This window comes from Cervus canadensis, chromosome 27, assembly GCF_019320065.1.
Source record: "Cervus canadensis isolate Bull #8, Minnesota chromosome 27, ASM1932006v1, whole genome shotgun sequence".
Taxonomy (NCBI): domain Eukaryota; kingdom Metazoa; phylum Chordata; class Mammalia; order Artiodactyla; family Cervidae; genus Cervus; species Cervus canadensis.
In genome coordinates this window covers 6247699-6261587 of record NC_057412.1, presented here as the reverse complement: position 1 = coordinate 6261587, position 13889 = coordinate 6247699, and the positions used below count along the sequence as shown (strand labels likewise).

Sequence of the window (13889 nt, the reverse complement as noted above, 5' to 3'; positions counted from 1 at the left end):
GGAGATGGCAAGAGATGTGGTTCAGTCCCTGGGTCGGGAAGATCCCTGGAGGAGGGCATGGCAACCCACTCCAGTGTTCTTGCCTGGAGAATCCCACGGACAGAGGAGACTGGCAGGGCTACAGTCCATAGGGTTGCAGACAGTCGGACACGACTGAAGTGACTTAGCATGCATAACTAAAAACAAATCAAAATAGGGCTATTTCTAAACTATGATTTTACAGTTTGCTTATGCTCCCCTTTCTGGAGGAGGGCATGGCGACCCACTCCAGTGTTCTTGGATGGAGAATCCCATGGACAGAGGAGCGTGGTGGGCTATGGTCCATAGGGTCAATAAGAGTTGGACATGATAGAAGCTACTTGGCAAGCACACACATCTCAGGGTGTACTCACATGACAGGGAGAGAGTGGAAGACTGCAAACTCTCTGATGTCTCTTCTTGCTGTGTTTAGTTGTTAAGTCATGTCTGACTCTTTAATGACCCCATGGACTATAGCCCATCAGGCTCCTCTGTCCGTGGGATTTTCCAGGCAAGAATACTGGAGAGGGTTGCCATTATCTTCTCCAGGGAATCTTCCTGACCCAGGGATCAAACCCACGTCTCCTACATCACCTGCATTGGCAGGTGGGTTCTTTACCACTGAACCACCTGGCAAGGCAGTGTCTTCTTATAACGACATTAATCCCATCATGAAGGCCTGCCCTCTCATGACTTCCTCTGAACCTAATACCTCCCAAAGGCCTCACCTCCAAATACATCGAGGTGTATGGTTTCTACATAAGAACTGTGGGGAGGTGAGGGCACCACACTTTGGTCCACAGTTGGGCATATGCAAGATCCAGGCAAAGAAGAGTCTTGGAGTAACAGTGTATGTTCTGGCAACACTGACCAAAGTCAGCTTTTTAGTCATCCTCCAGCTCACACGGTGACTTCTTCCAGACTGGGATGAAGTAAATGTGATTACTGTCTGAAAGCTCATATGTCTAGATCTCTAAACATGGTTTCAATGCGCTACCTCCAAAGGATGTCTTCTACCCAAAAGTGTAGCTTTGTAGTTAAACAATTACATCTTGAAATAATGTAACAGAGAAGAACAAACCTGACTCCATATTACATCTATTCCTTTAGCTCCAATCTTTGTGCTCTGTTGCCTGTGCTTGGTCATGCTGGTTCTGCACCTTTTCTTTAAAAAAAAAAAATGTTGGTTATAGCCTGAAATGTGCCGCCCAGGCGGCGCTAGTGGTTAAGAACCTGCCTGCCAATCCAGGAGACAGATATGCAAGTTTGATCCCTGGGTCAGGAAAATCCCCTGCAGGAGGGAAAGGCAACCCACTCCAGTATTGCGTGGAGAAGTCCGTGGACAGAGGAGTCTCGTGGGGTACAGTCCATAGAGTTGCAAGGAGTCAGTCACAAATGAAGCAACTTGGCACACACGCTCCCATATCCTGTATTATACAGAACAGTCCATTCTCAAGGCTCTGACCTTAAAGGTGTAACACTTTTCCGTTCATATAAAATGTTGCAGAACAAAGAATAACATTTGTCTTGTTTATAGGAACATTGTGACCAGACCTACCTGTGGACAGTGGCAAAAGCAAAGAATTCTATCATCAAGGAGTTTGCAACTTTATAAAAGAAGCCTGAATTCTAACTCAGGTAAGATGGTTTTGGGGTTCTAGTCCACCATCTTCTCAGATGGATGGCTTTCTGAGGAAAGTTGCTATTCCTTGAACTTGTCTCTAGATTTTTTTTGGCTTGTTTTGGAAGCAAAGGAGACGGGATTACCAGACCACCTGACCTGCTTCTTGAGAAATCTGTATGCAGGTCAGGAAGCAACGGTTAGAACTGGACATGGAACAACAGACTGGTTCCAAATAGGAAAAGGAGTATGTCAAGGCTGTATATTGTCACCCTGCTTATTTAACTTATATGCAGAGTACATCATGAGAAACGCTGGGCTGGAAGAAGCACAAGCTGGGATCAAGATTATGGGGAGAAATATCAGTAACCTCAGATACTCAGATGACACCACCCTTATGGCAGAAAGTGAAGAAGAACTAAAGAGCCTCTTGATGAAGAAAGAGGAGAGTGAAAAAGTTGGCTTAAAGCTCAACATTCAGAAAACTAAGATCATGGCATCTAGTCCCATCACTTCATGGCAAATAGATGGGGAAACAGTGGAAACAGTGGCTGATTTTATTTGGGGGGCTCTAAAATCACTGCAGATTGTGACTGCAGACATGAAATTAAAAGATGCTTACTCCTTGGAAGGAAAGCTATGACCAACCTAGACAGCATATTAAAAAGCAGAGACATTACTTTGCCAACAAAGGTCCATCTAATCAAGGCTATGGTTTTCCCAGTGATCATGTATGGATGTGAGAGTTGGACTATAAAGAAAGCTGAGCGCCAAAGAATTGATGCTTTTGAACAGTGGTGTTGGAGAAGACTCTTGAGAGTCCCTTGGACTGCAAGGAGATCCAACCAGTCCATCCTAAAGCAGATCAGTTCTGGGTGTTCATTGGAAGAACTGATGTTGAAGCTGAAACTCCAATACTTGGCCACCTGATGTGAAGAGCTGACTCATTGGAAAAGACCTTGATGCTGGGAAAGATTGAGGGCAGGAGGAGAAGGGGACGACAGAGGATGAGATGGCTGGATGGCATCACTGACTCAATGGACATGGGTTTGGGTGGACTCCAGGAGTTGGTGATGGACAGGGAGGCCTGGCGTGCTGCGATTCATGGGGTCTCAAAGAGTCGGACACAACTGAGCGAGCGACTGAACTGAACTGATACAAGCTTGCTGCGTGCTAAGCTGTTCGTGGGATTCTCCAGGCAACAATACTGGAGCGGGTAACCATGCCCTCCTCCAGGGGATCTTCCCGACCCAGGGATGGAACCCGTGCCCATTAGGTCTCCTGCACTCACCGGTAGGTTCTTTACCACTAGAGACACCTGGGAAGCCCCGCGCAAGCTTGGGACTTGGTGAAAATGTCTGTAGAGACTGAGCTTTCTTGAACTGATATCTCTACAGAGAAACCAAAAGCTAGGTAGGAATATGACTTTCTTACCAAACCTCACTTTTTAAAATATTCTTATTTTTCTTGAGATAGAAATGGATAGGATAAAGTTTCATAAGCCAGGGAAAAGATGCAGTTTATGATTCCTAAACTAAAATATCACTGTGCAGAAAAGAGAAGTAAATGATGAATATCCACGATGATCATTTTTATGAAAACTTAGTTCAAGAAGATACTGAATTTTATTCATGATTAGTCTTTTTTTAAAAAAAGGAAAGGGTAGTTATTAACTGCAGAGATTAACAGGAAAGGTTTATTTCTGTGCTTTATTCTGTATAAACACAGTGTGATTATGCTTTCTGTTGTGAATTTCAGTAAAACATGATTTAAGACTACAGCAAGGGTGCCATTAAAATGTGAATATTAACTTTCCAATAATTTCTAGAAATTGAAATGGAATCTGTTTGGCACTAACATGACAGTTTGACACCAACGAAAATATTTTATGTAGTTATGTAAGTGATAAAAATAAATGTTTTATAGAAACTTATCCAGAAGGACTTACAACTAGGAAAAACAATCATAATTAACACGATTTCATAAAGTACGCAGCTGCCAAAGATAACTTTTAGACCAGCTGAAGGTGATGAGGTCATTGCTGGTCCTAAGTTCATAAGATCTGAGCACCTGTAGAGATTCTTTTTAAAAGCACTGAAAAGAATTAATTTTCCAACCATAGACAGGCTGATGGTCGCCCTCTTTTATGTGCCTCTGTATTGTGCCAAAGTAATGGAATTGAATGCATGCTTCAACTTTGCTAGCAGCCGTTCCTATGGTGCAGAAGTAAATGTGTAAACTCTACCCGAACCAGCTGGAAAAAAAGACATGAATCTACTATTTCTGAATTTATTATGGAGCCTAGATTTTGTTTCCAGGATAGAATGTGTCCAAAGCAACCAAATTTAAGAAGAGAGTTGTGAAATCATCCAGTAGATGAGTAACCATGTTGACAATTCAACTGGCTAACGCAAACAGAACTGTATTGGCAGGTAACCCACTGCTTACTGCACTGGCTGGGCAGTACTGAATTCTTTTTAACATTTTTAACCAAGATTGTTATCCCATGAGAATATTAACAACAGCAATGTCAGCAGGGCAAAAACCAGCTTTGTCAAGCATACACGTGCTCATCGTGTCTGACTCTTTGTGACCCTATGGACTGTAGCCCATCAGGCTCTTTTGTCCATGGGATTTTCCAGGCAAGAATACTGGAGTGGGTTGCCAATTCCTAAATTTATAAGGTATACTGAGGATTATTAAATCAATAATAATTATGATAATAGTAATATAACAGAAGGAATTTCATTAACATGCTTATCTTTCAACTGTACATTTAACTGTCATTTTCATTAAGATATTTAAAATTACACTTCTAACCAAATACATACACACACCCTTTATATATATATATATATATATATGTATATATAATGTTTCACAGTTTGCTTTTTTTTAAAGCAGTTTTAGATTCACTGAAAATTGAATCGAAAGTACACAGTTTAAATATATTTAATGTATGAAACTGAAGCTGAAGCTCCAATACTTTGGCCACCTACGCCAAGAACTGACTCGGTGGAAAAGACCCTGAGGCTGGGAAAGATCAAAGGCAGGAGGAGAAGGGGACAACAGAGGATGAGATAGTTGTATGGCATCACCAACTCAACGGACATGAGTTTGAGCAAGCTCTGGGAGATGGTGAAGGACAGGGAAACCTGGCGGGCTGCTGTTGGTGAGGTCCCAAAGAGTCAGACACGACCGAGCTACTGAACAAAAACCAAATGTATGTGTATACCTTACAACCCTGCTGATCCATTCTCGGTTGAATCCCAGGAAATTTCTGTAAAAGATCAGAAAAAGCTATGTTTAAGAAAATTAATTACAGTGATGTTCATAACTAACCCTAAATGTTTACCAATTGATATTTATCCATTCCGGATAGAAATTGTTTTATATTTTCAAAGAATAAGAAAACTATATGGCAATTAAGAGGAATAAACTAGCTTTATATATCAAAATTAAAATCTTAATGTTGAATGAGAAGGAAATTTGAAGAAAAATATGTTCAACCTGTTACCAGTTATACAAATATGAAAACACATACACGAGATGTTGTCTATGAATGCATGAATAAAAGCTTAAAAACATAGGTTAGATGAATACCGAATTCATGAAAAGAAGTTACTTTGGATTGAGGATTACAAAATGGAACCGAAGGTGAGTACAGAAAGAACACCCAATTCACTTGTAATATTTTAATTCTCATATTTTAAAACTATTTTAAGGAAACATAAGAAAATACTATTATTTGTCAAATCTGGGTGGCGGATATTCAAGGTTTTTAAAAACATTATCCAAGTACTTCGTATTTTTATTTGTCAAATTTAAAACACTAGATGTCAATGTTTTATTGAGAAAGAAATTTCAAAAGTTGACTCAAAAAGACTGCAAATACCTGAATAGTTTAAAATCTATAGAAGATCCCCCCAAACACCAGAGAATATCCACTGAAAAAGGCACCAAGCCCAACTGGTTCTATGGGTAAGTTTTATATATTTCAGAAATAATGTCCTACGGAACCCTAACCCTGATACAAAACAGAACTAGTTCATTAGCACTCCAAATTCAGCAGTGCATTTTTAAAATACTTTTATTTATTTACTTCTAACTGCACTAGGTCTTCATCGCAGTGCCTTGGCTTTCTGTGTAGTTGCAAGCAGTGGCTACTTTCTAGCTGTGGTGCAAGGGGCTTCTCATGCCCCTGGCCTCTCTTATTGCAGATCAACAGCTCTAGAGCTCGGGCTCAGTAGTGGTGGTGCTTGGGGGGAGGGTGGGTTGTAGTCGTCACACATGTGGAATTGTCCCAGAGCAGGGATCCAATCCAAGGAAGTCCCAGCAGTGTATTAAACGACAGAAAAACGCATCCTTTTGCACGAGTGAGGTTTATAAAAAGAGAACATTCATGATACACCATCAAGAAGGCAATTTTTGTAATATTACTAAAAAGTGAAATAAGGAAAAAAAAATCTTAATCTAAAGGCTCAAGGCTGAACGTTCAACTGATGGAAAAGAAAAAATATCGTTAAATTTGGTAACCATTCTATTATGGATTTTTTCGAATCCTTGCAAACTAGGAATAGAAGAGAACTTCTAAATATAAAGAAAGATTAGTCAAAAACAACAGAGGCTGCCTCTACCCAGCGCTAGGCCATAAAATAAAATACAATTTAACATTCGAAAGAAGCAAACAAACGTGAGTAGTTGCAGATTATACAACTGTCTAATTAGCAATGGAAAGACACCCGCCGACCAGCCCTATGGGAGGCTCCTCGCCGCCCCTGGTGCCCCGCCCCCGCGGCCAGGCCTTGCACTTACGCATGCGCAACTTTGGCGCACGCGCGCCGGCCGGAAGAGGAAAAGATGGCGGCGCCCAGCTTCCCCACGCCGCTGTACGGGCATGTGGGCCGCGGCGCCTTCAGCGACGTGTACGAGCCCGCGGAGGACACTTTTCTGCTGCTGGACGCACTCGAAGCGGCGGCGGGCGAGCTCACGGGGTGCGAGGAGGGCGAGGGTCCCCGCGGGAGAGGGCTCGGGAGTCCTGGAGAGGCGGCGGCGCAGGACCAAGGCAAGGACTGTCGCCGCCCTCCCCGCGAGGAGGCGGTGTCGGCCCACTTGGGGACAGCTGACACCAAAATACTGTAACTGAGGATTTTCCCGTGGATACACATAATCAGTGCGGCAGGGAGCTATCCGCTTTCTTCCCAAGGTGGTGTTTTGGTTTCGGGGGCTCTGTGTTTCCTCACCTTTTCAGGATGTAACATTTCCTATCAGCTGTTAATCTGAAGAGCCTAAAGAGTGGCGGTGTTATAACATGTTCAAAAACGAAACATCCTGAGAACGCTGCGTCTCAATATTACCGTTTTTAGTAAATATCAGTGCCCCATGGCATTATTGAATCTACGCAGTACATAAAAGCATCCTCCAGCAATGGAAGGGCACAAAAAAGAAATGAGGTTGTAAAATATCGGAGTAGGGGAGTGTGTTTAAACCCCCTGGATAGCATACTCAGCTACCCAGCAAAAGCCTGGCCACGTGTGGCTACTGAGCACTTGAAATGTGAATAGCACTGAGTTTTTAATTAAATCATAAAAAATTTAAAGTTACATGCAGCTAGCTGCCTATAGAATATACCCTAGCTCATAATAAGTATTAAAATTGATTTGTTGAAGCGCTCATATAGGTTTTAATTTAATATAAAAAGTGAATACTTTGTCATTTTTTAGATGAAAGCAATTTGGGTAGTTAGATTTAATTAATTTGGGCTTCCCGGGTAGCTCAGCTGGTAAAGAATCCACCTGCAGTGCAAGATACCCCCTGCTTCCTGGGTTGGGAAGCCCCCATGGAGAAGGGATTGGTTACCCACTGCAGTATTCTTGGGCTTCCCTGGTGGTTCAAATGGTAAAGAATCCCCCTGTAAAGCGGGAGACCTGTATTCCATCCCTGGGTTGAGAAGATTCCCTAGAGAAGGGCATGGTAACCCACTCCAGTATTCTTGCCTGGAGAATTGCCATGGACAGAACAGCCTGGTGGGCTACAGTCCGTGGGGTCCCAAAGAGTCCACACAACTAAGCATACAGCACACACAGATTTAGTTAGAGATCAAAAGTTGAAATGGGGTTTTTTTCAGGATGAAACAAACAGCTGTCAGGCTTAGAAGGTCCAAATTGTGTTTCTCTCTCTTGGTCAGATTTTTCCGTATATAAATTGTCCCAACTCTTATTAAACTAGTTTTTCATTGTAAGCATTGAAACTTTTGGATCTACTGGAATACAGAATGGAACAGTACTGTGTTGTTTTTTTTTTAACAGTACTGTTTTATAACATGTCTTTTATTATCAAGATATCCCAGAAAGATTTTAAAGCACAAATTGCCTTGCTGTAAAAGGAACTGTTTTTATTTTAAAGTCTTGGGTATTTCTGGTCATGGAATTCTAATTATTTATGAGGCCATGATAGTTAAAGTTTCAAATAGAAGCCTCCTGGTAAGATTCAACAGACATTCCTACAGCACAGTAAAGTCTTGTCAGATGTACAGAGCAGTTCCAGAAGTTAGAAACCCCTAGAGTCTGTTGGTTTTTAATAGTTCATTTGGGAAGTTAGGTGCTAAGAGTGCCCCTTAAATACCATCAAACCTATTTCTGGAATGGGGATAATTTGTACTTTTACTGTAAATACAAGATTATGTTGTTGTTGTTTAGTCACTAAGTCATATCCAACTCTTTGCAACCCCCTGGTCTGTAGCCCGCCAGACTCCTCTGTCCATGGGATTTTCCAGGCAAGAATCCTGGAGTGGATTGCCATTTTCTTCTCTAGGGGATCTTCCCAACCCAGGGATCAAACCCTCATCTCCTGCATTGGCAGGTGGATTCTTTACCACTGGGTCACCAGGGACGCCCATATACAAGATGATAGGGAAGGATAAGTATGGTAGAATCAAGAATTTATGTATTTAATTGCATTCTTAAGAGTGTTATTAATATTCTAAGGTCAGATTACTTGGGTGTTTTCCCAATTCAGTGTAGTGATGTACAAATACGGAATTTCTCCGCTGCTCTCAGTCTATTATTAGTAGAAGAGGGTGGCGGGGGGAGCTTCTTGTCTTCCCCTGGGATATGCTGATGGATTCATGAGTTACTTCAAAATGAGAGAAAACATCTTTTATAAATAAATATTGTAATAATACCTTTTTGTTTTTAGGAAACACCAAACTAGGAGCTCCTTCTGGGAAAAGCTGATGTCTTCCATATTAATATTTCCAATCCTAAATTAACATTCCATTGTTTATGTAATGTTTTGTGAAAATCAAAAACTATGTATTATTTTGCAAACTTCAATCACACACCCAGAATTTCAACAGTTTTGAACAATAAGTGAGCACTAAGTGATTATTGGAAATTAGCTTATTTATAAATTTCTTTTATATTTCCATGTATTTGCAGGTGAGGGATGATTCTGGGAAATAGACATTAAAAGTAGCATGAGTTATTTTCCATGATGTATATTTTAATACCGCTGTGCTAGTATTTATTTTATTTTGTTTTTTTAGAGTGGAAATATGCCTCGAGGTTGGCTCAGGGTCTGGAGTGGTGTCTGCATTCCTAGCCTCTGTGATCGGGCCTCAGGCTTTGTATATGTAAGTGTAAGCAGACACATTCATCCACACCTTGGTCTGAGAGAGTCACTGTGACTATGACTGCTTGAATGAAACCATTTTTATAAGTGGATAATATGTATCTGATAGTGTCTATTTTAAGTGTACTCAGGACTCTGATTACAAATTATGCCTCCCTAAAAGTGACAAATGCATGTTCAGAATTGTCCTATTATACTGCATAATTGTAGAAGCCACATAATAATTTTAAGTCATCTCTAAATTTGAATCATTTTTAGATAAATAATTTATCAGAAGAAAATTGGAACATAATGTCTTTATAGAAGATTTGAGGATATAGAAAATGTAAACAAGAAAATAAAAATCACCCATAAATTTTACCACATGTGGCCCAACTGTTTCCTCTTTTTCTTTCTTCACTTCCTGTATTTTTCATTTAATACTGTATGATGAGCATTTTCCCTTTAAATTTCATTTTTGGTAGCTGCATAGTATTTCTCCATTGGATTCAAATTTTTTTTTTTTTTACCATTTATTTTTATTAGTTGGAGGCTAATTACTTTACAATATTGTAGTGGTTTTTGCCATACATTGACATGAATCAGCCATGATTTACATGTGTTCCCCATCCTGATCCCCCCTCCAGCCTCCCTCCCCATCCCATCCCTCTGGGTCTTCCCAGTGCACCAGCCCCGAGCACTTGTCTCATGCATCCAACCTGGGCTGGTGATCTGTTTCACCCTTGAGATTGGATTCATAATTTAATAAATTCCTTCAGATATGTTTGCATGTAGCTATATTCTACTCTTGGATTTTACATCAATATAACAAATTTTTTCATCAGCATGACAAATCTGAATTGTTTTTTTATTCACCATTATAAAGTATTTCAACTTTTTTCTAAATCTACTTTATATAAAAGGAGTGAAACATTCTTTGAATTTTTATCAATAGACATAGGGTATAGTTTTTTCTTTTCGGTTTATAGGTGCACCGATGTCAACCCTGAGGCAGCAGCATGTACCCTGGAGACGGCACGCTGTAACCAAGTCCACATTCAGCCAATAATTACAGATTTGGTAAGCTGTTACTCCTTGTCCAGAAGTGTAATAATTAATTTTCTTTTCAATTAGGTTAAGGTCAAGATGATTTATGTCAAGATGTGATTATTTCATTAACTTTTAATGAAATAAAAGTGATTAGTTCATTAACTTTTAACTTTTAACCCAGTACAGTACAGTGCAGTTCAGTCATTCAGTGGTGCCGACTCTTTTTTAACCCACTACAGAAAGTAAATTCTTAACTGATCAATTCAGCTCAGTTCAGTTGCTCAGTCGTGTCTGACCTTTGTGACCCCATGGACTGCAGCACGCCAGGCCTCCCTGTCCATCACCAACTCCTGGAGTTTACTCAAACCCATGTCCATTGAGTCGGTGATGCCATCCAACCATCTTATCCACTGTCGTCCCCTTCTCCTCCCCCCTTCAGTCTTTCCCAGCATCAGGTCTTTTTCAGATGAGTCAGTTCTTCCCATCAGGTGGCCAAAGTATTGGAGTTTCAGCTTCAACATCAGTCCTTCCAATGAATATTCAGGACTGACCTCCTTTAGGATGGACTGGTTGGATCTCCTTGCAGTCCAAGAGACTCTCAGGAGTCTTCTCCAACATCACAGTCCAAAAGCATCAATTCTTCAGCTCTCAGCTTTCTTTATAGTCCAACTCTCACATCCATACATGACCACTGGAAAAACCATAACCTTGACTAGATGGACTTTTGTTGACAAAGTAATGTCTTTGCTTTTCAATATGCTGTCTAGGTTGGTCATAACTTTCCTTCCAAGGAGTAAGCGTCTTTTAATTTCATGATTGCAATCACCATCTGCAGTAATTTTGGAGCCCAAAAGTGATTTGGGGCTCTTAACTGATACAATCCACAATCCAAAGGAAACTTCTGTTGGCTTGTGCAGATCAGGTATCTTTCAGTCAGAAGTGAAGAGAATCCATCAAACTGGCTTTAATAAAAAAGAGTGGATGGCTTCAGGCACAGCTGGTTTCAGGAACTCAAATGATGTTACAGGCATCTTTTTCTTAGCTCTAAACTTCTTTCTAGTAGCTCTGTTCCTCTGCAGTCTTTGGCTGCATGGTAGCAAGATGCTTGCATGTCCATATCTTATTTCTCAGCAATGCTGCAGGGAAAGAAACACTTTTGTTTCTTCAGTTTCTTTAGCAGAAACCCCAGACTGAGTACCATTTGTATCAACTTTGGTCATATAACCATCTCTTGGTCTGTTACTGTGATCCACGGGGATTGGATATGCATGAGATTGACTTGAGCCTGAGTGGTAGTCCCACTCCCGCAGCTGGGTTGAAATAAACCCTACCCGTACCACTCTGATTGAGGAGGAGCGGAGGTAGAGTTTCCTCAACGAAAGTCAAGGAGACGTCATCAGAAGAAAGGCAGAATGGGTCCAAGGCAGGTAAAAACAACAGGTGACAACTCCAGAACCATTACTTTAAGTTACGCATCATACATTTTTCAATTCCAGTTTTTAGAATATTTTTGATTATATAAGTAAGATTTGGATAATTTTGAACCCTTTTTTTACTTATAAATGTTAATGACTTTTTTAAAGCAAAAATCATAATAGTATGTACAAGGTGGGCCTAAGACGTATAAAATGCTTTTGTGCTGTTTGGCCTGTATTACTCTTACACTGATAAGGTTTTGAGGTTTTTCTTTTTTTTAAACTCACAAATGATTTAAGGAATCAAGCCAAAGATCTAAGAAATTTTGTATCACTAGAAGTCATCAGTGCCATTATTAAAAATTAGACTATCAAGAAAGATACTCAGTTGATTTACATGAAATCGGTATGGTGATTTTGCTCTTGAAATTTTTTAATATGTCCATAATTAGTATTAAATATATGTTTTTTTGGTATAACAATAAAACTTTAGAAATAGAAGAAATTCAGAATGTCTATTTTTGTTAACAGGTAAGGGACATTTTTGAAAGTCGCTAAACTAATACAGTGATAAATCCAGAGTTTATGCCCAGATTGTCTGAATCAAAACCTAGAGGTCTCACAGCTTTTTGGAGGTGGAAGTCAGTTCTAAAGCTGTCAGAATCCATTCTGTCAATAGTGAAAGTTGGCCATGATACTCAGTGCTGACTTGTGGCAAAGAAAATAGGAAGAGGTAGGTATAAAGTGAAGTGAAAGTTGCTCAGTCATGTCTGACTCTTTAGTCCATGGAATTCTCTAGGCCAGAGTACTGGAGTGGGTTGCCCTTCTCTTCTCCAGGGGATCTTCCCAACCCAGGGATCGAACCCAGGTCTCCCGCTTTGTAGGCGGATTCTTTACCAGCTGAGCCACAAGGGAAGCCCACTTTCAAAACTACATTTGCTTGTATTCAGAACACTAGACATAGATTATCAAAACTATCAAAAACTATTGTTTTGGATAATTGAGTTTGTTTACAAAGTTTACAAAATTTGTATTTCCTTTTTAGTTTTAGAAGGAAGTCTTTTTCAAATGTGTCTTATGCACTTCCTTACATTCTTAAACTGAACATAATTTTACCTTTTAGTGATTCAAGGTCATTAATATGAATATCAGTCATCATTCTGTACTGTATGTGATGATGACAAGGCTTATTAGATTCTAAGTTTTTATTTTCTGCAGTGATTCTGAGTTTTTATTTTCTCTCCTCTTTGTCTTTTCACTTGATTTATGTGTCATATTTCACTGCTACCCATAGATTGCACTTCCTCTCTCTTTTCACATGCTTTGTGCTAGAAATGTGTGGATGTGTGCTAAGTCAATTCAGTCATGTCCAACCCTGCGACCCTGCGGACTGTAGCCTGCTGGGCTCCTCTGTCCATGGGATTCTCCAGACAAGAATACTGGAATGGGTGGCCATGCCCTCCTCCAGATCTTCCCAACCCTGGGATCGAACCCATGTCTCCTACATTGCAGGCAGATTCTTTTACTGCTGAGCCACCAGGGAAGCCCTTGTGCTAGAATATCAGGCAATTAATTTAGTTAGATTTGTATTTAAACTAAGAGTTTAACAGTCCTGAATAAAAGACATTTTTCGTTTTGTTCTATAGAAAGTTGTATCAGTTCAAAGACTTAAAAGACGCCAAACAACTTATGTTTTTAATGTCTCTTCCCACTATTTTTAGTTCTTTTTTCTTTGATATATAATTGTTTCAGCCAGTACATTTACAAGTTACTAAAGAAGTAGAAAAGTACAGCCCCATCATCTGGTATTTTTGTCATTAATATATGTTTTCTGTCATCTTACAAAACATTTCCTTTAGTTGTAGAAAATAAGTATTTAAGTTAGCAGCTATAAATTTAAAGTTGTGTACAAATCTATGTAGAATATATGAGAGCTTGTCTCCTTATTTTATCTTCTAAAAGTGAGCGCAGAGTGTAGCTATTGAAGCTATTGAAGAGCAGAGTGTTCATTTTGATAAATAGCTTATTTTCCTTATTTTTAGGTGGAAGCATATTTTTTTAATCTGAATCAAAATATAAAAATATTTATCTCCATTTCTGTCTTAAGTTTGGCCTCTAACACACTTTTGTCTAAAAATGTGGGAGAATATATTTAAAGATTGACTGATTGATCC

The 13889-nt window shown here is 39.8% G+C and overlaps 2 protein-coding genes across 7 annotated transcripts in view; one reads left to right on the top strand and one right to left on the bottom strand.

Moving 5' to 3' along the window:
* The window catches only part of LOC122428646, a 26353-nt gene extending 19546 nt beyond the window's left edge, over positions 1-6807 (bottom strand). Inside the window, exons 1-2 of the mRNA XM_043448677.1 lie at positions 6455-6807; positions 4875-4919 (exon numbers count right to left, since the gene is read on the bottom strand). Of these exons, the coding sequence (XP_043304612.1) occupies positions 4875-4919; positions 6455-6807 (398 nt within the window). The remainder of the gene's footprint in view (positions 1-4874; positions 4920-6454) is intronic.
* The window catches only part of N6AMT1 (N-6 adenine-specific DNA methyltransferase 1), a 23693-nt gene continuing 16281 nt past the window's right edge, over positions 6478-13889 (top strand). For all 6 annotated transcript variants that reach the window (XM_043449000.1, XM_043448999.1, XM_043448998.1 and 3 more), the window contains exons 1-3: positions 6478-6633; positions 9186-9272; positions 10240-10330. In XM_043449000.1, the coding sequence (XP_043304935.1) occupies positions 6500-6633; positions 9186-9272; positions 10240-10330 (312 nt within the window). In that variant the 5' untranslated portion in view covers positions 6478-6499. The remainder of the gene's footprint in view (positions 6634-9185; positions 9273-10239; positions 10331-13889) is intronic.